Source organism: Crocodylus porosus, unplaced genomic scaffold (assembly GCF_001723895.1).
Source record: "Crocodylus porosus isolate Cpor-Errol unplaced genomic scaffold, CroPor_comp1, whole genome shotgun sequence".
Lineage (NCBI taxonomy): Eukaryota > Metazoa > Chordata > Crocodylia > Crocodylidae > Crocodylus > Crocodylus porosus.
The window spans coordinates 95,542,098-95,565,722 of NW_017728943.1; the positions used below are offsets into that span (position 1 = coordinate 95,542,098).

Genomic DNA, 23,625 nt, shown 5'->3' on the forward strand with positions numbered 1-23,625 from the left:
TGTTACCTGGACTTTTTCTTGCACCTCAGGTAATGGGAGCAATGAAGGAGTGCTCAATAAATCACTCAGACCAGCATTTGGGTTGTGAGGGATCAACTTATACTGGCCTCCTTCTCTTTTCAAGTCCAAGCCAAATATGTCTGAGAGTAGGTCACCATCATCTGACAAAGCTGTTAGATCTGTCAGATCTTCTGCAGGCAGTGCAGTTTCCGTGGGTTTCCTCTCTCCTTCTTCCCCTTCCCCACGCACTTCATCCTGAGTGGGATCTGGCATATTAGCTAGAAGTTCAGCCACCTTGATCTTCTTAGCCCCTTCTACTAGGCTTCCACCAAGTAATAAACTGTACATGATGCGAAAGAAGCCCCGGAAAACACTAGATGTGAAATGGAGTAAGCCCATCAAAATACTCCAGTAGGAAGAAAACAAAGCCATAACCATATCCTTCATGGTCATTTTCTTCATCTTCTTCATCTGCTTCTTTAGACTCTTCACACTGAGCATTTTCATGAGAGTCATTATGTTATACTTGAGGGCTACTAAAGCTGACTTTACAGTCACTAGGGAGAAAAAGCCCATTCTAGGGTCCTGTTCCTCCAGCTTATCTTTCTCATTCTCTTCTTTATTTGCTGATCTCTCACTCAAATCTGATTCAGAGATCTGAGCAGCCAACTGCATTTCAAAGATAGTATCCTCACAGAAATTAACAAAAAGCTCCATCTTTTCTTTCTCTCCACCTTCATTTACTACATCAAATATAAACTGTCGCTTTGACTCTTTAACCTGAGGCTTCTCCCACTGAGTCCGACTTGACTCACTTATTTCAAAATAAACTCGCTCAATGCGCTTTGCACTGCCCATGATTTCTATGCGCCCAAGAAAGGGCTGAAAATAATTCAGAACACTCTCTGCTAGCTCAAGGAAAGTCTGCAAGCGAGTGTCATGGGGCATGTGCTCTGACAGGTTTGTTAAGAGAACAGCAACATTGAAACCAATGTCTTTAGCAGGTTCATGGAACCGTTTCACAAATTCTTCATAGTCCAGAGTCTCATTCTCATCTGGCTCAGCACAAGACAGCAGAAACTCTGTTTCAGATTGGGTGTAATGCTTATGGCTTTCCATTGCCTTTTGAAAGTCCCTCTTTGAAATTACACCTTTGCCATCAGGGTCATATTCCTTGAATGCATCAGAAGAAGTTAAATCTTTTAGTTTTAAGAACATATCAAAAAACTTCAGAATCATCTCTACGTTGTTGGACGATTCTACCAACATGTCAACCATTTGCTTGCCGATAGTTCCATTCACAACATTACCTGAAGGTGGTGAAATTCAATTAGTCATCAGTGGTAATGTTTAATAATGGGTGAAAGAATAAGAGAGCAAACAGACCTGAAAAGGACCTCAGAAGGCCATCTAATTCAGCCCTCAGGTCCCAGCTGTATCATCCCTATCTAAACCATTCGATACAAGTGTTTGTCTAACCTGTTCTTAAGACCTTCCCAACAGAGAATCATATGGTAAGATTTAAACATTTCTGACTGACAGTCACAATCAGAACGTCAGTGTAAAAGTATGCAGATTAATATCTAAAAATGCTATCCTTACATATGGTGAATCAATGTCAGAAGTAACTGTTAACATTTCTTTTAGAAGGAGAAAAATATCAAGTCCTAAAACATCTAAGACTACCTTCACATTTAATAGAATGCAAAATAGGAGATTTAATTAGGAATAACACTGAGGATATGCCTAGACTGAAGTTACTCTAAGTAGTATGGAGTTTATACTGTAGTCGTAAATAGCTAGTTTTAAACCAGCAAGGCCAGGCACATGTATTAGTCCAGCTGCAGCAACAAGGAACTGAGCACAAGCTATCAATCTAAGTTTCCTTTCTTCTTTTTGTAGCCTCTGTTTTTGCAGCCTCTGTTGACCTCTATACTACCACAGGTAGACTGTTACCAGTACCTGACTGAGCAAATTGAAATCAACCCAAAGTTTATACATACTTCCAGATTCTTCTTGCCATTTCTCTCAAGAACTTAGACATGATATGGATATAAACATAGATATCAGCCTATAGGGAAGGAATGGCATTGTGTTTCCTTGCACAGAACCCTGGTCCCTGATCTGGACTGTAAAGGCTTATCAGAGAACACGTAAATAATAACACAATGTCATACACTTTCAGATTGAGTTGAGGTGACTTCAGATGCAAGTATTAGAAAGAAAATCCCTTATACATAGACTGGACCTACCCAAGTGAAATCAGTTTGTTCTTTTTACAGATTAAAGATGTTGATACAAAAAGTGTCACGTGATATGCAGTATGTTACAGTTGTTAGGACACTTTAAATAAAACTACGGATGTTACCTTCTGTAGCCAGAAACCTAGTTTCAGATCTAAACAACATCTCACCGGAACCACTACAGTAGCCACATTCATGGGAACAAAAATAACCAACTAATTAATACAGATCTAATTAATTCTTACTTGACTCTCTATCACATATAGTTTGTGAATCCTGAAGGGTCAACAGCTATTCTGGTATTTAATACATCAACATTAAAATAATAAAAGGGAAAGAGACAGAGATTCTATTGTGAAACACATAGGCAGGAAAAAAGCACTATTACAATATTTGCAAAATAGAGTTTCAAAATAAATTCACAACTACCTTCCAGCATAGACAGCAGCATGACCACCATATCTTTCTGTAGATCCATTAACTCTTTCAATAATTCAATTTGACTGGAGTCCTGCAAATAAAATACACTTCAAATAGGACTATTTTGCTAAGGCATTTTTTAAGTTCCATCAGAAATGGTTTAGTTGCTTTCAATACAAGGTTAGAGAAAAACAGATCATTTTAACTACTTAACATCTCGTTCCAGTCAGACTTGGAAGAGTTCCAGTGTATCTATGGTCTGAAACAAAGACTTGACATTTGGCAGGGGTCTACTCCTGAAGTGAAAACACCATATATTGGAACTCACCCAAACCTAGCAAAGTGTAAGCCTCTGGAAATCAGCCCTGCATTTCTTCTGAAGACATTCTTAAAAGAATACTCTTTAAAATACCCTAATAGCTTATCTACAATAGGCATGCTGAAGGCTCCACAGATTTCCCTCTGTTCTAGATACACAAAGCTACTGAATGTGCTTCCAAACCCCGAGAGCTTGAGCTTTCACTTAAGACAAAGGACTCCACCAGTAAAACCCACACAGCATTAGATTTAATCCAGTCCCAGGGATATATCTGAATTGTTTTAATAATCCTATGCACTGTTCATGGTTCTTATGGAATCACAAAAACTTAAGGTTGGAAAGGCCCTTAAAGGTCATTTACATCTGTGCAGTAGGTCAGACTAAGATGTATTAGCTCTAAAACCTTCCAGACAAATGCCTATCTACCTTCTCATCTCCAGTAGGGGAGATTCCAGTTTCCCTATGCAGCTTTTCCCCTTACTGTACTCTTGCCATGGTTAGGAAGGTTTTCCTAAGTTTTTTATCTAATCCTGCTTTACAGCAGTTTAAATAAACCTACTATGTTGCATCAGCCCATTGTTTTTTCTTTTCTTTATGGCAGCCTCTCAAACTGCCATCATGTCCTGCATTAATCTCCTTTCCTCCAGACTAAACACACCTAGTTCTCTAAACCTTTCTTGTATGGTTTTTATTTCAACCTCTTCATCATCTTTGCTGCCTTCTGTTGGATTCTCTCCAGTTTTTCAACCTCTTTCTTAAAATGCAGAGTCGAAAACTAATCTTCTTATTTTCTGTTATTAACAATCAAAGCCTCATAACACTTTCATGACAGACAGGGAAAGAATCATTCTCCCATTTTATATAAGGTATCATTGAGAGACTCTACAAGGTCATCTCAAGCAGAAGTGAGACTGTAAACTTGTTGTTATTGTAAACTCAAGCCTCATCCACAGCAGCAATGATCAATGTGCCAAACCCATGTGTGTGGCTTTTTTGTATGCAGCCACAAGATTGTTTTTCCATCCTGAAACAGGAAGGAAATCCAGAAATCACAGCTGTCAATTTTACATTACTGCATGGCAAACAGACTGCAAAAGTTTGTGTCAAATACCTCGACTAGCTGGTCCACAGATAGAATAAAGGGATGCCACTGGTCTCTATCACCCCTTTAACTGAACCACAGCCACCTTGCCTCACTCAGTGCAAAGAATGGACAAACAATACATGAAGCAGGAGCTTATAATAAGACAAACTATGCCTTCTAGTCATTAAGGAACTAGGCTGGGATTGGGGAGGATATTATTCCTGTCACTGCCAAAGTACACCCACATGATATCAAAGAAGCAGATTTTTTCAGATTTTTTCATTCCTAAACTAGGAATTTCTGGTAACCCTGGTAACTTATGAGCTATTTGTAATTCTTATTTCTATACTTTTTGTGCTGTTCCGTTTATGAATATGGAAAAGCTGCATTCACTACAATGCCACCTGTTGTGAAAATATCCCGTTTCACTAGGAATGAAAAATATATGTAATACTAATAATAAGGTCAGCAGAACTCAGAAATCAACCACCAATCAACAATCAAGTCCTAGAGGTGAGGGAAAAATCAGTCTAGAGAGACAACTTTCTAATGAGTGCAATGCTTCACTAGGTATTTAAATCATAATAAAAACAAATGACTAAAACATCAAAGAGCATAATACCTGAGATAATTTCATCTGCATGTGGGCAAATACATGAAGAAAACCAACCACTGCATCCCACAGCCTGCTGTGCGCCAGACTCTGCTGATTCCCAGTGCATGGACCCTATTATGTAGACCAGAAGAAGAGAGAACAGGGCTTATTTTTAAAAGAATTACATAAAAGAGTAAAAAAAGTAGAACAATTCAATTGCTAGTGGAGAACTGCCACAAATGCAAATGCTAAGGAAACTAAAATATACACAAGATAGCAATCTTCTTTAATAAACCATTAATCATTAATAATCAGAGCTGGAAATTTTTTTTTTGTTCAGCAAATTTCTGTCACAGATAATATTCTTTTACTTTCTCAAAATCAGATTATGGTCAACAGATACTGAATAAAAATCTTTAAGCAACATGAATAGAAAGGTATGTTTCAGTTGTCAAAATTTGTTGCATGTATACATTTATATGTTGTGCATGTTCACTAATATTATGTAAACTAAGGTTAACACAAAAAATAAAATATCATGAGGATTTCAATGTGCCTAAAAATGTTCCATCTGAGTGACCATATTTCAAATACCTTCTTGCCAGAAAGAAACATTTTTAAGAGAAATTACAATCAGTCATTTGAATCTTTACTTTCTTCTCATATGAACAGAAGTCCTCTATGTCTACAGAATTACTCCCAACTCACAGTGTAAACAGAACCTGACTTTAGCTTTGGAAGCATCAATTTACAGGATAAAATCTTATGACAAATAAACAAACAAAACTATGTAAGTTTGTTAAAACTACTCCTTGGCTGATTAATAGAGTTATTATTTCATTTAAGCTGTGGACAAAAGTTACTCATAAACTGGTTTAAGTGATCAGAAACTGGTTTAAACCTGTAACAGAACAGAAGTCAAGTGCACATAAACTAGTTTCAAAATGGCTGAAACTGGTTTAAGATAAACCTGTTTGAATGTAGTATCAGACTTAACTAATTTAGATCAAACTTCTGTCCCAGGCCCCTTTCTGGTTCAAATTAAACCAGCCCCCCCCCCCCAGCATCCCAGCATGCTTTGCAGCCCTGGGCTGGGCTGACTCCTCCACAGGGGAGGGCTGTCCCCACCCCTCTGCTCCCTAGCTGGAACAGTGAGGGCTGACTCACTGGCCACACTGGCTGGCTTACTGCCCTACCCCCACCCCAGGCAAACCCCTGCTGGGGTCAGGGGCCAGGGAGGAGGGTTAAACTCCCCTTCCCTCCCCCAGTACAGAGCTTCCCTGCTCTGCTTGCTTACTGCTGGCTGCAGCTGTGGACTACAAATTCCAGAGGCACCTAGAAGCAGGAAGAGGAAGTGATGAGCAACCCTGCAGAGTTCTGCTACTATGACTGTGGACTGCAAATCCCAGACATCTCAGAGGCAGCAGAAAGAGGAAGCGAACACACAGTCAGGCTGTGTTTATAGTACTTCAGAGAAAGAACTATTCTTAGTCAAGCTTTTATGAAACAATGCCATTACCTTTTTTCCTATCCACTCCCCACCTCAGCCTGGCAGCCCTCCCCTCTCACCTCCAGCAAGGAAGTAGGGGAATGTCCTGGAGGGCTTTTCTCTTCCTTTCCCTTTGGCAGCAGCTAGTAGGCATGCTCTAGCCTAGGCATGTGGCTTCATTTCCTCAATCAAAAGTAATTGCCTGCTTATTTACTTATTGTTTCAATCTTTGTAGCTTAACCTAACCTGCAGAGACTGAATCACTTCAGCCTCAGGCTCTTTGACTGTCTGTACTTAGCCTTATTGTAGTTTTAAACAGTAAACATTTTTTACTTGAATCTTAGCTTCCATAATCAAAGCATGAAATAATTTTTAAAATGAAAGCCTCAATTTTATATAGAACTATTCAATACTGTAACAGGATTTTCTTCTTATTTTCTTAAAAAGACAGCAACATACAATGAAAATTACACTGAAAATTTGTTATTAAAATTGTAAAAGCCAAACACTCAAAAAAGTCAAGGAATACCCAAATCAAAGCTTTTCCACTGGACCTCTGCTTAATTTGTTACACAGAATGAATGGTTCTCAGGGAATGAGATACAATTCAATATCCTTGACTTCATTATTCAGTGTCTGACTCCTTTATTTGCTGCACACCTTCCAGGCCCTGCCCTGAATACAGAATTATTAGTTTCCCCCTGTGTTCATCAATAGTGCTCATCATGTCTTGTCAGCAGCAGCTTCTTATTTACTGTGAAGGGAGCACAGGTCAAACATGTCTTTGTAGATCTCAGACATAGCAGTATGGCATAGGTATTTCAAGAAGGCTACTAATATGATGTTCCACAATACCTTTAGTTTTCAGGAGGATTAAAAGTGATTAGGTTAAGTAGGATTCTTTGCCGTAGTCTACTCTTGAGATGGCAAAACCTAAATTATGGAAGTGAGGTCCTACTGAAAAGGAATGGATACAAGCTATTATTGGATGTAAAAGGAAAAGAGAAATCTTGGCTACAAAAAGAAGGGGTGATAATTCAGTGACAACTGAGTATCAGTCTAGCCTTCTCAGGCTGAAAAAAAATAACAACGGCTTCATTTATTTCAAAACTTCATTCTCAGCATGCAAACATTGGTAAGCTCCTTAGTATAACTGTAAAGATACCTACATAATTCCCCTGTGCTAAAACAATGATTATCTTCATAATTTCATGAAAATGACAATGTAAACAATTTACCTGAATATACTCTGTGAGAGTATTAAAGACCTGTTTTGCAACTTGAATTGCTTTGGAGAAATTACGTTGTCCTTGCTCATCAATAACATCCTTCCCAGAATAATACCAGTAGAAATCACTAATTGATTCCTATAAAACAGATGAAATAGCACATAACACAGATTGCATATATACACAAATGATCTGCCTCTCCTTAGTTCTATAGTATTATTCGGAAGCAAATTTTAAGAGTAAGCTCTGGGTGTGAAGAAGTGTTCGCTACAGCTAGTCTAGGTTTTGATGGCTTGCTTTAAGCCACCAAAACCTAAACCATGAGAACTGTGTACAGCTGTTCACCACTGTCAGGAGTAGCAGGTGCAGCCATTTTCCGCTGCCAGGAGCAGCACGGGGAGCCCAACATAAGTAACTTAGGGTGGGGGAGAAGTTGGAGGGATAGGGGAGTGGGGTGGGGCTGGCAAGTCTGCTTGGTCAAAGAAGAGAGTTGGGGGGGGCTGAAAATCGCTCATCGGGGGTGAGAACAGCACAGCCATGGGGCTAGAGTAAGTGGCTAGGCTTTCCTAGACCTGGGGCTGTACCGTAAATGGATGCAGACATTTGCAAGATTGGGTTAACCTCTTACTAGACTGGGTTAATCCTTTCTCAAATTAAGTTTGCACACCTTCTGAGGTGCACTAACTTAAATCGGATGTGCCATCTTTTGGCCAAATTAAACCCTCTGAACACCTATGTAAGTGAGCATTTAGATCCAGGGTTAGGTCAATCTAAATATAATGCCTGTATGTACACTTTGATGGGAGCAAGGTTTCCTTTATATTTCTATTCACATGGATTTAAAATCATCCTATAGACACTCTTGGGTATCATCAACGTAATGTATTTTCTATCTCATTTCCAAAGGAACCCACAGAAAAAAAAAGGGAAACACAAATTTAGCTTTAGACTAAATTAGCTGGACTTTCTTTACTCCAATTCTATAGTCTGACTTCTTAAACTAGGATAGTCATCAGAAACACAATACTGAAAGGTGTCTTTGAACCATGTGCATTTACACTGTCTGCTTGGCACCTCACTAAATCACAGGACCAAGAATTCCCAGGGAATGGATTCGTCCTTCTGTTTCTTCCAAAGAAAGCCAATTTTTTATTTAATCAAAAAATAATTACACAATAGGAAAAGTTTATTTTCATTATGATTACAAATGTCCCTACAGCTTTTACTGCATTTACTGGTCCATAACAGTAAGCTGGTAACAACAGTGGCAGCAACTGAAAAATGATTGATTTTTGCATTCTGGACTTTTTAGAAACAATAAATAGAAGTTGAAAAGGAAAATTTAATTGGCTAAACAAAAAAAAAGTATACTGTGCAGTGAAGTGGATGTCTTACAGGTAAGACAATCAGGTGAAATGGTGAATATGTTTACTAAAAACAGACTGTTATGTGCTTCATACACTTGGTTCAGAAAATGAATTAGATACTTTCATTACCTTCTGATGTGCTATGACAATGTAGCGTTTTCATATTTAAAGAACAACAAAAGAATTAATACTGCACGGTTCAAGTTTCTTAGATCATGTCTTGTGTTTTTCAGCCATTTAAAAAGCAGGCAGTTGTACATCAGGGTGCTTACAGGTGGATACAATCAAGAGATTCATTCACTGGAATCATTCTTATCACAGTCCTGACTGCCCTTTTGCCCATAAACCCTCGAGAAACAAGATTTTGATAGCATCACTTGAAATGAAAGTTAATGATAAAAAGTACCTCAGAAGATCCATGAGAAAAAGTACTGTGGACCACAATGAAGGTATCTGTAATAACTATTACTCATGAAATTGGAGAATTAAAAGAGGTGCATTTCACTGTACAGTCCTTTAAATTTCCCTAAAGACTTCAAAGAAGTACTCCAAGGATGCACTTATGTAAATTATATTTTGTAGTGAATACTGATGCCACGCAGTGTCCCAATTTTTTCATCCAGAGCTGGATAGAAAAGTGTTATGGGACAGAACATGAGATTCCTCAGTCTGAGTAAATGTTCCACTCACCTTTGTGAGTTTTTTTCCAGAAACATTACAGCTCAGAAATGTATATAAATGTTTCTTTTGGAAATGCACCTTTGGCTTAAATTAAATTTGTGAGAGCAACAAATAAGGAATGTTCCCTGAGCCGGTTATCAGGGTGCATTTCTATTCCCACAGCTTTGGATAAATTGGAAGGAACTAACTGCATGGTCTAAGATTTCTCAAAAGGATGATAGATTGTATCAGTTACTGATACATCAGTTATTATTCAGTTACTAGCACTCTTTTCTTGCTGCCCAAGAGATGATGCTGACATTGTTAACTTGGTGAATATTTTGTACTAAAAGAAGGCTAAAAGGTGGGGGCAATGTAAGTTAAAGACATATGGAATTTGATCTTTCTGACACAAGTGTGCAGTTTCCTCAAGCCTGTGATGTGATAAAAGCAGTAATGCCTTGGGTAGAAGGCTTGTATTCCCTTTATTTATTTAGGTATGTAGTTCTTCTATAGTTCCCATTTTTAATAAGGAAAGAGAAAATAATGCTGCCACCCCCTGGACACTACATGCAGCATTATTTTCTCTTTTCCCCAACAGAGCCTCCTGTTTAATGGCCTAGTAATGAAAAGTGCTATGATTTTACGATAGGAAGTATCACAGAAGGATCTGAAGGAAAGAACCTGTTTGTGTATTTCAACTGTATTATCTTGAACATTCCACAACCTACATCAACTCCACATCATGATAAAATGAGGCAAAGAATTATAAAAAGAAGGGCAAGAGAAAAGAAAAGAAACGCAGGTTATGACTGAGCAATGAAAGATGAAGGCTGGTTAGGTGCCTGGGAGCAACAGACAACCTTGGCTTTTGTTTAAAGAAGGGGTTTTAACCATGTGGACCTCGGAGCCATCTGACCTAACAGGCTACCAAAATTAGGGGGGTTGGCCAGCACTTAGCATAGAATCCAGGGCCCCTGGGCCCTGGTGGACATGGCCATCAGTAGCAGAAGGGCAAGAAAGCTGTGCTTCGCTCATGCTAGGGTCACTGGTCCCACTACCTCTTGCCCTACTGCTGCCAGTCCTACTACAGCAGTCACCATCCCTGCCACTGCCCCCACCAGTCCTGCTGCTACTGTCCCATGTCCCAGTTGGATCCCATCTATGAAAGAGCCCCACAGTCTGGATCGGGCCCAGAGCATGGCGTAAGTTTCACACTCCTAGTTTAAGGATCCCCTTTTTTATATTAAGATCTTCCTCAGTGTTGTGTGTGAATTTTGCAATATAGAAGTAAGGCCATTTCTTTTACCTTTAACCTTCAATACATAGAAGCGGACACAGCACGTATTAGGTGGGTGAAAGGAGAAGTGCTGTGTAAGGGCTATTGATAAGACATAAAACTAGCTGAATCTGGTCAACAAGGAACCTTGAAAGAGGTACAAGGACTGTTTTTCTAGTGAAGCAGACTACTTGGCAAGAGTATATAGAGCATGTAGTCACGAGGGTTAAACTTCAGTGTTAACGCGCACAGTGCCACCTGATTGGATAGAGTAGTAGTTTAGTTTAGTAAATGATTGGGTATTTTCCCAAGCACAAGCCAATGCTAATGTACTAAGGTATAAAAGAAAATTAGATCTAATAGGCGGGGTCCCTCCTCGGAGGCACCTTGCTGCAGCGAATAAAGACTCTATATCTGATTCTGGGTGTCTGCTCTGCGTGATCATTGCCCCAGCCTAGAGTGAACTGCACGTGGTTTAGAGAGCATAATTCATAACACTCAGTAAGACCTCTTAGTCAGATTCTCCCTTCAATCTCATGAAGGACAGTGGGGGAAAAAAAAAATCAGATAAAGGAAACTGCTTCTGCAGAAAACAAAATAATTTCAGAAATTGCACCATAAGTCTGGTTTCTTCTTCAAAATGCCATTGATTGGTAATTTCCCAGACTTCCCAAACTAACAAACCATTGCTATTAAAGGAAAGATATTGTACACTGGACTGAGCCTCTCAAATCTAGATCTTTTAAACCAAGAAGTTTTGTCAATGTATCTACATCATCTAGAGGCATAGCTACAATTCCACAAACCTCTTGCTGAAGCCTTCTTCTACCCTGTTTTTGCTTCTCAGGGAGATGACTGAGTAAAGGGAATATTAAGTGCAGAAAGCCAGAATTGACATCAGACCAGCTCAAAAAACCTGTTTCATATCCTCTAATTAGTTTCTTCATAAGCTATATGGTAGACAGTCAAATGTAGGAGTATTGTGAAGAAAATACATGCCTAATATTGACTTTGTCCTCTTACAAGCAAAGCAAAACAAAATATACTTATTGCTAGCCATACTTGATATATGCAATTTTTAAAAAGCCATTTTATTTAAATTCAATTAATATAGAAACCAAGTTACCTGAACTCTCAGTAAGTAGTCCACTGTAGAGATGATAATATTGACAGTTGTGTTGTTGCCAGTCTGAGTTCTCAAATAATTCTGAAAATCTAAAAATATGATGGGTTAGTTAACAATTATTTAAATCTCAAAAATCACAGACTTACTCGTTCTAATTAATTGTGATAACATTCATTGGTAAAATTTTAATTTAAATGATGAAACATCTTTTAAACTTCTTTCCTGTTTACATACATGTTTTAATCCAATGAATAGTTTATATCTTCTTAAGTGACATCACTTAACTGAGGACAGTGTGTGTGTCAGAACTGTTAGTACCTTGTTTCTCCTGTGAACCTAGCATAAAAATGATATTGATCTTACCAACTGTATAACAGCAAGACTCAATTAACTTCAGCGGAGTTACTCCTGATTTACTTATGTAAATGAGAACAGAATATAGTTGCATCATTATCAAATTCTTGATGACAATTATATCAATATGTTCAACATCCACAAACTAATTTTTTATATCATCACTGAGTATATGTGAGTGTATTTAAAATTACATTTAAAAAAAATAATTGGTGTATTATCTAGCTTTTATATGTGGTGAAATGCTGTTCTTTCTTCAACAAAAATCTCCCATGTGCTCTTTGGGTAATGTTTAACCCTCTAAATCACCTTCTGTGACAAACAGAGCCTTGCATACATGGTCAGGTTAAGTCCACACCATTCTCAGATGGTGCTAGGGAATGCTGCCACTAAAACAGGCCCTGCCCACTCACTCTCATACCACATACACCAGATAAAGAAACAAATTTGTAGGTCCACTATCCTGAGCACACTCACAACACAGTGGTTCTGGCCATAGGCCATCCCGAACAGTCTCTATTTGTCATTTTTGCAGCACCTTAGCATTTGCAGAGCTAGAGCTGGGTGGCTGACAAGATTTCTAGAGTTGTTCTGCAACCAGAGGTAGACTTTGTTTTCTATTTATCTTTCATATAGATTGGGGTGGGCAATTATTTGGGCCCAAGGGCCACATAGAGAGCTTTGATCAGTTGTGGTGGGCCAAGTCAGCACTCCCCCATCCCTTGCCACCACAACTCCTCACCAAAACTCCCTAAGTGGGATAGGGGCATGGGTGGGTAGGAAGCGGTATTGAGGAGTGGGACAGGTGGGTGAGGCAAGAAACATGTGGCAGGGTCATAGGGCAGTGACAGCATGGGGCTAGGGCTTTGGGCAGAGCCATGATCCCTGCATGCCCCTGCCCTATGGGGGGGTGGGTGTGGGTGGGGTGTCTGGGGACAGGGCATGTGTGCAAGTGCGTGGCAGAGGGGCTGCCTGGGTGCTAGGTTCTGGGAGGCAGCCAAGGGTGAGGGATGGGAGGAGAGGGCATAGGCCATGTGAAGCCCAGGCAGTGTAGTCTGTGACTGCTCCCACGGCACTCAGCCTGGGGCCCAGGCCCACCTGGGGCAGCTCACGCCACACTCCAGCCCACATCTGGCCAGGGTGCACAGCTTACTGGCAGGGCTGCTTCTGGTGTGGCTGCAGGTATGTGTGCTCAGCTCCCCACCTCCAGCGGCAGCTCCTCCTCCTGCTCCTCAGCTCTGGGCAGGGAGGAAGTGTCACCTGGGTGGCTCCTGCCTTAGTGTATGAGGCCACAGCTCCGGCTGTGGCTGTGTGGGTAGAAGGCAGCTTGGAGTGGAGGCCTGCATGCTGGGACCGGACCTGCTAGATGAAGCTTTCCCCCCACCCAGAGCAGCACAGCAAGAGCAGGAGGAGCCACTGCTGCAGGCAAGGGGAGCTAAACATCAACCAGGTAGCTGAAGCCACACTGGGAGCAGCCCCTCTGGAAGCTGTGTACGCTGGCCCAGACTGGGGCCAGTAGGCAGGGTCTGGAGTGCGGTGTGGGCTCGCCCCCATGCAGAGCACTGAGGGGAAAGCTGTGGGCTGGATCCAATCAATTGGTGGGCTGGAACTGGCCCACAGACTATACTTTGCCCACCCCTGATAAACCATGCTCCAAGAATCATAATTTTGTGTGCATTATTTTTCTTCAATATTTAAATGAATATAAAAACTGACATTTTAATTCCCCCCAAAATATTTTTTCATTCATGAACAGTTCAACTGCTGAAACACCTTTCATAATATTTCATTAAGAGTTGCCAACCCCTGAACACTGATGAGCTTTTATCCCTGAGTACTGTCTCTTTGGCTTAGCTGGCTGGCAGGTTGCCCACAAACCTGAATTGTGTCCTTCACAAAGCAATTGGAGAAAGCGGAAAAGGTCACAGGTGAATTCATCATCTTGCATCACCTTTTCTCCTGTGGAAAGGCCAGATGGAAAAGCAAATTATCACAGGCTGACAAGTAATTCCCCATGACCCCCCAAACAAAATCTCCATACTTAATCTCAAGTCACCATGAGAGAGAGAAAGAGAGAGAGAAGAAAAAAAGAAAGAAAAGCATTTTTTCGCCACTATTCTATCCGAAGCACACGTGTTATGTGCTTGGCAGATAGGTGCTATCCTTTTCCATCAGAAAAGAACATTTAAATTTTAAGACAAATTTCTCTCTATAAAATGTGGCAGCATGGGCTTGGCAACATTTTAGAGATTATACACTATTTCAATTCTTTTTTTGTTCTTTTGGGCATGAAGTCTGCATCATAGACAAAGGTTAGTATTGAATTTACTTTGTTTGCATGTGTGACAAAATAAGGCATGGAAAATTAATTGAGTATTGGGAAAAGAACCACAAATTTTAAAAAAAAAAGGTCAAATAATCCAACAATTTTATAGATGCTTACATTCTTGGAAAATACTTTGGATTAGATTTCCAAACGGCCCCTAAAAGAAACAGGCATCCAACTTCCATTGAAACTCCCTTGAAGTTTGGTGTGTATATCCCTAAAACATGATTAAGCAAAGCACTAAAGCACTTAAGCAGGAAAGGACTTCAAGATATCCTTCAGTGATCTGGTAATTAGGCTCATTTTTTTCTGTACACCTTCAAAAGAGTTCCAGGAATGCTTACCAAAAGCTGGTACCCTGAAGTGTCTTGCCTTTCAATTACTTCACCACTACACCAATTATAAAAGTATATAGAGTTAACTTGAAAATTGAAGTGTAAAAAGGGAGGCATTAGTTGGTCTAAGAAAGATCAGAGATCAAGAAAGGAAGATTGAAGTGGGACAGAAAAATGATATAAGCCAGCCAAAATATATTGAGGCTACTGAAAATGAATCATTACTGGCTGTATACAAATATTTTTGGGCACACTGGCAACTTGGCAAAAAAATCGAAGATTGTAAAAGACTACTGAAAACATACAACATTTTAATGCGCAATCATTTATTATTTGTGCATGACAGCATGAAAACAAAATACAAATGGTCTGTAGATTGTAGAAATATTTTATACTAGTTCTAAAAGACTACTTAAAAAGTACAGATATTTTAGACTGGTACTTGAATTTCCATATCCAGTGTAACATCAAGCATAATCTTTTTCAGTTGATGAAAAGAGAAGAAACCATGAGAGTGAAGTAAAAATATAAAAATGTCTCACAGACTGTAAATATTTGAATAATAGACACCATATGTGCATTTAGATATAGATTTTAAAATGTATAAACAGGAATGTGTTCACATGTTACTGCACATAAAATTATGAATGATTACACTTACAAAAAGCTGATTGACTTACCAGTCTGCAGTCTGTCACTTTCAAAGTGAGAAGCTTCAGTATAATGGTAGGGTTAGGAAGCAAAACCATTTTGAAAACTAATGTGAACATTACAAGAAGTATATAAAATGATTTCACGCATTTTCCCTGTTGGCTCACAAGACACATTTAATTGGTGACAAAAGCATGTATCACCAAATATAGGTAAAAACGAGGCAAATCGTTTTCTATAAAATGGGTAAACATTGAAATGCTTTTGTTTTTCTTAATCTAGTTCCCTCCATTATTTTTAGTGGGCTGGCAAAAATGCATACTCCTCTTCCTACATGAGTCAAGCACTAATGTCATTTAACACAATTAGTTTTTGTCTCAGATATAAATACCAGATTTATAGCTTTCCAATTACACAAGGCTGAAAACCCTTACAACTAATTAAACACTGAGGCATAAATGACTTCTTTTGGCAGGAGTGATTAATGCCACCAGTGCCATTAATATAAGTGCCTCAAGTCAATGAGGCAAAGCCTAGAGGTTCTTCAACACACAAGTACCACATTCATCAATACTACTACACAAGGTTCAGCCCTGCAAAATGCATAAATGCTTTGCTAGACTGGGGCTAAAGTGTACAGCATCATGCAGAACTAAGAACTTTATTCACAGAATTCAGCAGAATTTCTCACACACTGAAAATTAAATGCATGTTTTAAATGCTTTGCTGAATCAGAACTAAATCACTCACTACCTTGCAGGACCAAGGACAGTATCCACAAAAGTTCAACTGCACATATGGATCCTGACCCTGCACACAGTTATACATGCAGCTATTCACATAAAATTCCAGCAATTTCATGGGGATCAATCACGCAATGAAACTTATTCATGCACAATTGTTCAGGCCCTATAAGGACTGAGCCATACATTTCTTGAATACCCAGATTTATCACTTACTTCAGTGGTAATTTTGCATAAATAAAAACACAAGATCAGAAGTATTTTTCAACTATTAAAAAAATGCATACTTCAGCATTTGACTTCACCCATACTATTACTGTTTAAATGGAACTTGTTATCTTTTAAATAGAGCAACATTTCTGAATTCCTTTTCTTTTCTATGTTCTCTCTCTCGCTCTCTTTCTTTTTTGAAATTCCGATATGGATATGTTCTTTTTTTTCTCCTTTCTTGTCTAACAGAACTTTATCTTAACATTATGTGAAGAGCTGACTGATTTCAATTCGAGCAAATTTCCATACTTCATGTGTTGGGGCACAAGGCATAATTCAAAATGTGTTTAAGTTTTCTACTACTTAGGGATATTTTCCAGATCAGGAGCTTAGATATTTTTAGGGGTGTGCGAAACAGACCATATTTAATTTGGATTCAGCCCAAATCGAGGACAGTGATTTGATTGATTGATTCGGACCACTGTCCCTGATTTGATTCAGATGAATCCGAATCTGAAAATTCAATGCTGATTCCGGCAATCAGTGATTTGGCCATAGACCCAGCTTTAAATGTTTTATCTACATACCTCAAGGTACCAAGCATGGCTCATGAATGCTGCGATGCTGAGGCAGATGGCACATCCCACAGGAGCACGGGGGGGCCCCCCACATCCTCGGCGGCAAATCCAGAAGTGGACCGGAAGTACTTTCAATCCACTTCCTGGTCTGCTGGGGAGTGCGCTGTCCCCCCCCCGCCCCGGCTCAGTGATCAGCCATAGGGGGAACCCGGGGGCCCCTCCAGACCCAGGAGGCACCAGTGGCCAAGCTGGGGAGGGTGCAGGAGGCCCCCCAGCATGCTCCCCAGTGGACCTGGAAGTGGACCAGAAGTGCTTCTGGTCCACTCCAGGTCTGCTGCTAAGCACACTGGGGAGTCCCCCACACTTTCGTGCGATGCTTCATCCGCCCCAGCATCCCAGCATTCATGAGCTGCCCGGTACCTAGAGGTATGTAGAAAAAACATTTAAAACTGTGTCTATCTCCAAATCTCCTAATCTTTCCGAATCTCTCCAAATTGATTCAGAGGGTTCCAATTCAATTCAGAGAGATTAAAGGGTCTCCTGATTCAATTCAAATTTGGAGATTAGGCCACCAAATTCTGGCAGTCTCTGCTGAATCAAATCAGGGACCAAAGCTTCACACAGCCCTAATTTTTACATGTGGCAAGCCAACATCTGACTGCTCCATAGAGGTGATATGATCATAAGACTGATGTAGTGAGAAGGCTGAGACTGACAAACTGCTGCTGTTCTTCTGTCCCAGCCACTAAGGTTCAAGATTTCCCCACAGGTTCAAAATTCTGGTGTGATGGGGGGCTGGGACTTGTCAGTCTGCCAGCCTGGGGCTGCTCCAACCCAGCTCAGTGTGCTGCAGAGGGAATACAGTCAGCCCCATCAGTATCTACATATGCATTCCTGCGCACTGAAGAACCCTGACACAGGATAGTACTTATAGTTACAAGTACTAATCTATAGCAGCATTTATTAGTTTACTGCAACCTAATAGAGCTGCACAAGTAAACACAGAGACTTTACTGAAGAGCTAATTAGGCAGCTTGCAATAAACATCTTGTGTAGATATGCCCAGAATTGCTTACTGCTATCTAAATAAAACACCCTCAATGCAAAGTAGTACAATCAAAATTTTAAAAAAGGGGGCTTTAACATAATTACAGTACAGACTTTGGTGGAGGCTGTCAACAGTATTTAAGCTGAAGTGCTTTTTCATTTTCTACAAACAAATGCTATTGATATTAAATTTGACAATACAAGTTGGTTTACACTCTGGCCATTGATTTCAAAAGAATAAGTATGTGCTTAAATAAAGCACAAGCTTAAGTCCTGTTTTCACAAAGCTTAGTTTCTAACATATGCATTAGTGAATCACAGCCTGAATGCTTTTTTGGATAGAAAGCAAGGAAAGTGCTTTTGATTTTCAAGACTTTACTAACTTGCACACTGCAAAGTATTTGGGCATTTCATTCAACATCACTTTAACTGGTATTTCATAATATCTGATTAATTACAAGTGGGTTGCACTGATAAGCACATTCAGAAACACTGCCTTTTTCTTATTTGCTTTTTTCAGGTTTGTCCTGCCTTTTCATATAACTGGACCTGATCAGTCACTGCACACCATGCAAAATGTGTTTATTTCAGCAAGATTTCTACAAACTGGTCCCAAAAGCCTTCCAGATCAGAGTGTCAATAGTATTTTATTCCCATTCATACAACACCAATGCAGTTAGGAATGAGGCCTATTGCTTTCTTTATAAAAATTAGTGTTGGTTAAAAAAAAGCAGCATGTCTATACTGATTGGAGAGAATATACATCTTACTGCCAAATCAAATTTCTGAATCTGTTGCATAATGACAAACACTCTGTATTAAAAAACAAACAAATAACATCCCCCCAAAAACATTTTTACTAAGTAACAAATGTTGTTAACAGTAGTAGTGTTAGATGTTCAGTTCTCAGGATGAAGATGCCATTTAATGACTGAAGAAAGGTGTCTCCATGGAGACTGTAAATTTTGCCTCTGGAATTCAGATCCACTTCTTTGCATAAAAAGGGAAAGAAAGCCTCCATTATTGTGTACACAACTTACAGGCTGTGTGGCATATTACCCTTAAGACATGTTAACTGCATTTACAGTGCGAGTGTCTGAGAATTCAAGCAGTAAAACACATGTTAAGTGGCATCACAGAGCAACAAAGTTAGGACTTTTCCTGCAAGGAGTATCTCCAGATTGTATTACATAACATGTGTTGAGCTCATTTGTCACTGCTCCATGGAGGTGATATGACCAGGAGACTTTCAAGTGGTGGGGAGCCTGGGACTGATAAACTGCTGTTTATCAGTCTCAGCCTCCCAGCATGCCCACTGCATCAGAGCAGGTTCAAAACTCTGGTGTGATGGGAGACTAAGACTAACAGATGGCTATTTGTCAGTCCCAGACCACACTTCACACTGCAGTGCACCAGTCTTCACTGGCTCTGTTGCTTAGGCTGTGTTTTATTTAGATCATGGGAAGCATTACTGTGCAAACGCTCAGAAAACTTTCTAATGCATAGTAAAGCTGACTATGATCTAAGTAAAATAAGCCTTAAGTATAACTTGGCACAAAGCCCTAATGCCAGCACATACAAACACTTATACATATACTTCCAAATATACACACCTCATATAATACGACTTAAGGAGCTGAGTAACTCCTTAGCTTATTTTCAATTGACATGATGTAGACATGATGTATATATACTAAAGCACCTCTGATTAGATATGACTGTTTGGTTAAAATGCTGCCATTGCCCATGCTGCACATAATGATATGACTACATACACAAATGGCTTTATGTCTGCAGTTTGTGCAAAATTGACTGTCCGAGTCTGTGATGTATTGAAACAGAAATACTGTTTGCAGTAAAATAAAGATAAGAGTGAATGAAATGAGGTAGGTGTATCTCCTTGAAAGTGCTTGAGACCCAGTTTACTATTTCTCTTTTATCCCCCATTTTGAAACCCCCCATTTCTATTAATATTTGAATATATTTGTGACATTACATATAAAGCAGTTGCATGTAAATTTAACATTCACAAAGGCATAAGGGCTCAGTTTTGATGACTGTAGAATTGTCAAATGAATGCAAAGATTTATCATAGTAACAAAAGTAAATTTATTCCCATTATAAGATTCCAGTATTGCTAGGGTATGTTATGAGTGTTATAAGCACCAGCACTATACATTTGATGGAAAGTGGCTCACTGAAGATTCAAACTAAATAAGAAAGCAACCCTTTTGCCACTGACCCCATACAACTGCAACTTCTGCTAGCATAGACAAGCTTCTCTTGTGCTGGTGTACAGAGCACTCTTAGATGGAGACTCTACTACAGATGGAAAACATATCTACAATGCAAGCTGAAGTGACCAACTCTGGCAAGGAACAGGATGCACTCAAACTGCCTGGGAAATTCACTACTGTAAAACATCTGCATAACAGCTTCAGTTGGCTTAAACATATTGCTGTTATGAATTTAGTTTCAGGATGTATACGACTGCTCCTAACATGAGCACCTATGATCTCCAAAGACCATCCAACTACTTAAGGATAACTGTGCCACCCTGCCCTGCCTTCTGCTACAGCAATATAAAGGAACTTCAGGGTAAATAAGAATCAGGCTAAATGAAACTAAGCTCCCCACCACATGTTCATTTTTAAAGTGCCATGCAAATCAGCTGGTTTGACATTTTATGGCATGATAAATTGATTGAATGTGTGGCATGTTACCATTAATCATGGGATAAATGTAACACCTGCCAGAGGTGTAAAGAACATACTTAAAGTAATCAAATGGAAAAGCATGAAACTAACGCATCTGATCTGAAAGTTAGCAGGTGGTTATCTCTGTAGTGTTGAGATCCATTTATTTATTTTCCTTTATTCATGTCTATTTGTATTTAAAACTATTTTCCTCTGTAATAGCTCTCTGTTCTATCATATGGAATATTTGCTTCAAAACTAATGAAGGGCTAAACTTTAAACAGTTACTTCTCAGGCTTTCCAAGTTCAGACTTAATAAAAACAAGAATTTTCAAAACCAAAGACAAATAGAAATAATTCCTGTATACAGTGAGCAAAAAAACCTATAAAGCAAAGAATTGCTTATTGAGAACTCAGCATTCACCTACAGTGTTTTTTGTTTGTTTTCCCTAAGTTACAAGCATATCTGTTCTTATGTATAAAAATACAAACATTTAACTGAATGGAAATGAAAAGAAAAATGAGCTTATACATCTATAAAAAGCATAAAATTATAATTATTTTTATTTTAATCCTCTAGGTGTCATTTATATGAAAATTTGTTTATTTTAGACAAAGCAGCATAGAAAATTAGGTTTGGAAGGGACCTCAGGAGGTCATCTAGTCCAATCTCCATTACTTTTAGCTTGACAATGTCCCTTAAGGACATACGAGTAGATTAGTATATTAAGCACTTGTATTTACATATCATCCTCTAACATAACAATTTATCATTGGTCTCATATATATATCTAAATGTCTCTCAGTTTCATAGCTTAAACATCCATGCATATCTAAAGACAAGACATCTGTCAATATAATTGTTGTAAATATGATTTTAGCAAAGAACATTTGTGCTTTGAGGTCAACTAATATTTTGCCTGTAAAGATATCATCTATTGTTTAGATGTTCTTTCCTTATAAAGGTTGTAATGGGAAAATAAGAATTTTGCCTCTTATAGAGATTTAAAATATCTGTAGCGTCTTATATAAAGAAAAAGAGCCACAAATTGTTTAAGGGAATTAAAACATGTACCCAAAACCTGTGTTCAATTAGTAAATAACTTCCCCCAAATCTTAGAAATATTTTTCCAGTATTGCCAATTATTTTGTGTGTGTGTGTGTGTGTATACACAACACACTAATATTTAATAGATATAAGATTATGAAGATTAATGTGAGTAAAAAAAATGAAATGAATTGTGGAGAGTTTATGTTTTTATGGATACTACTTTGCAATACTTTCTTTAAATGGCTCAGGGCAGAAGCAGTGGTCAGAAAAGAGAACTGGAAGGTAGAAAATTCTTGGCTTCCTTTTCTAATTCTTTTAAATGACTGTATGTGATCTTGGTTCAAGCATTTAACCTTTTTGACTAGTATAACCCTTCTGTAAAATAAGTATAACTATGGTTACTGATCAGAATAAGAAACCTTATGAGTCTTATCATTATTTATGAGTGAGTCTTAATTGTTTGTAAATTAATAAGAGAGGAGCTATGTGTGTTAACTGTTTGCAAAGAAGTCTAAGTTCCTCATTTTGAAATATTATTATTGATAATATCCAACAGATGTTAGAGTTATTACTATTTTAGGGATCTTGTATTTATATAAAAATAAGGATGTCAATAGCTTGACCTGGATTTTCTTTTGTTGTTGCTGTTTATCTGCAGTTTGATGCATTTAAACATACTCTACTAGGAACAATAGCTTTATGCAAACCATGTCAAAATGGATCTAGGAGAAGCTGAGTTTCAAGCAGCAGGTAAATTTCACAGAAGTTGCTTTACCAAATGTTTATGAACCAAATTTAGGAAAAATCATTTCAATCCAAAAACTAATTCAAGTTTCTTTGTGAATTTTTTAAAAAAAAAAATTGCACTTTCAAGCTTATTAAAATTTATGGTGAGGTAGCACAGACTGAGATTTAAATGAAAAGCCATCATATGAGAAAATGAACATTTGTATGTGTCTTTGGTTTTGAACCTTTTTTTGTAAAAATAAAAAAAAAATCAAAACAAAAATACATACAGAAGATACAACACTGAGTACATCACAAAAACAAGTAAGAAACACATTTGCTAAAGAACCATCAGTGTTTTTACCAGTGGGGGTTCCAGGATTTTATACAGAAAGATGGTACTGGCAAGAGGTTAATTGAAACAAGGTACTTCAATGGGGGCAGTACAAAAGGAATAGTTGGAAAAGAGCAATACATCTTACCAACATAGTGACTCACTACAGGGTATTCTGTCTAATGCCAGTGTTGATATCGGAAAAGACACTGAACTTTGCATAGCACATCACAATTAGGCAGTAGGGGTGTCCAACATGGGCCGTATTTTATTCAGATTCAGATTCAGCCCAAATCAGGGACATTGATTCAATTCGTTGATTCAGATCACAGTTCTGATCTGATTCAGCCAAATCTGAATCTGAAGATTCAACGCTGATTTAGAGAATCAGTGATTCAGCCATAGACACAGCTTAAAGGTTTTTTCTACATACCTCAAGGTACCAGGCATGGCTCATGAATCCTGCAGCAGACGGAGCATGCCACAGGAGTGTGTGTGTGTGGGGGGCAGGGGGCCCACATGTTCAGCGGCAAACCCAGAAGAGTGGACTGGAAGTATTTCTGGTCCACTTTAAGGTCTGCCGTCATGTGTGCAGGGGACCGCCCCCCCCCCCCCCCCTTCCCTGGTTCAGTGATTGGCCATGGAAGGACCCCAGGTGCACAAGGCATCCCAGGAGGCACCAATTGCCAAGCCAGGGCGCAGGGGGAGAGGGTTTCCTCATGAACTCCCTGGCACACCCAGAAGTAGATCAGAAGTGTTTCTG

General features: G+C 39.0%; 1 protein-coding gene across 1 annotated transcript in view; it reads right to left on the reverse strand.

Moving 5' to 3' along the window:
- The window catches only part of RYR2 (ryanodine receptor 2), an 810,210-nt gene that overhangs the window by 56,184 nt on the left and 730,401 nt on the right, over nt 1-23,625 (reverse strand). The window contains exons 85-90 of the mRNA XM_019549810.1: nt 14,044-14,124; nt 11,812-11,900; nt 7,389-7,517; nt 4,689-4,793; nt 2,673-2,754; nt 7-1,310 (exon numbers count right to left, since the gene is read on the reverse strand). Coding sequence (XP_019405355.1) covers nt 7-1,310; nt 2,673-2,754; nt 4,689-4,793; nt 7,389-7,517; nt 11,812-11,900; nt 14,044-14,124 — 1,790 coding nt within the window. The remainder of the gene's footprint in view (nt 1-6; nt 1,311-2,672; nt 2,755-4,688; nt 4,794-7,388; nt 7,518-11,811; nt 11,901-14,043; nt 14,125-23,625) is intronic.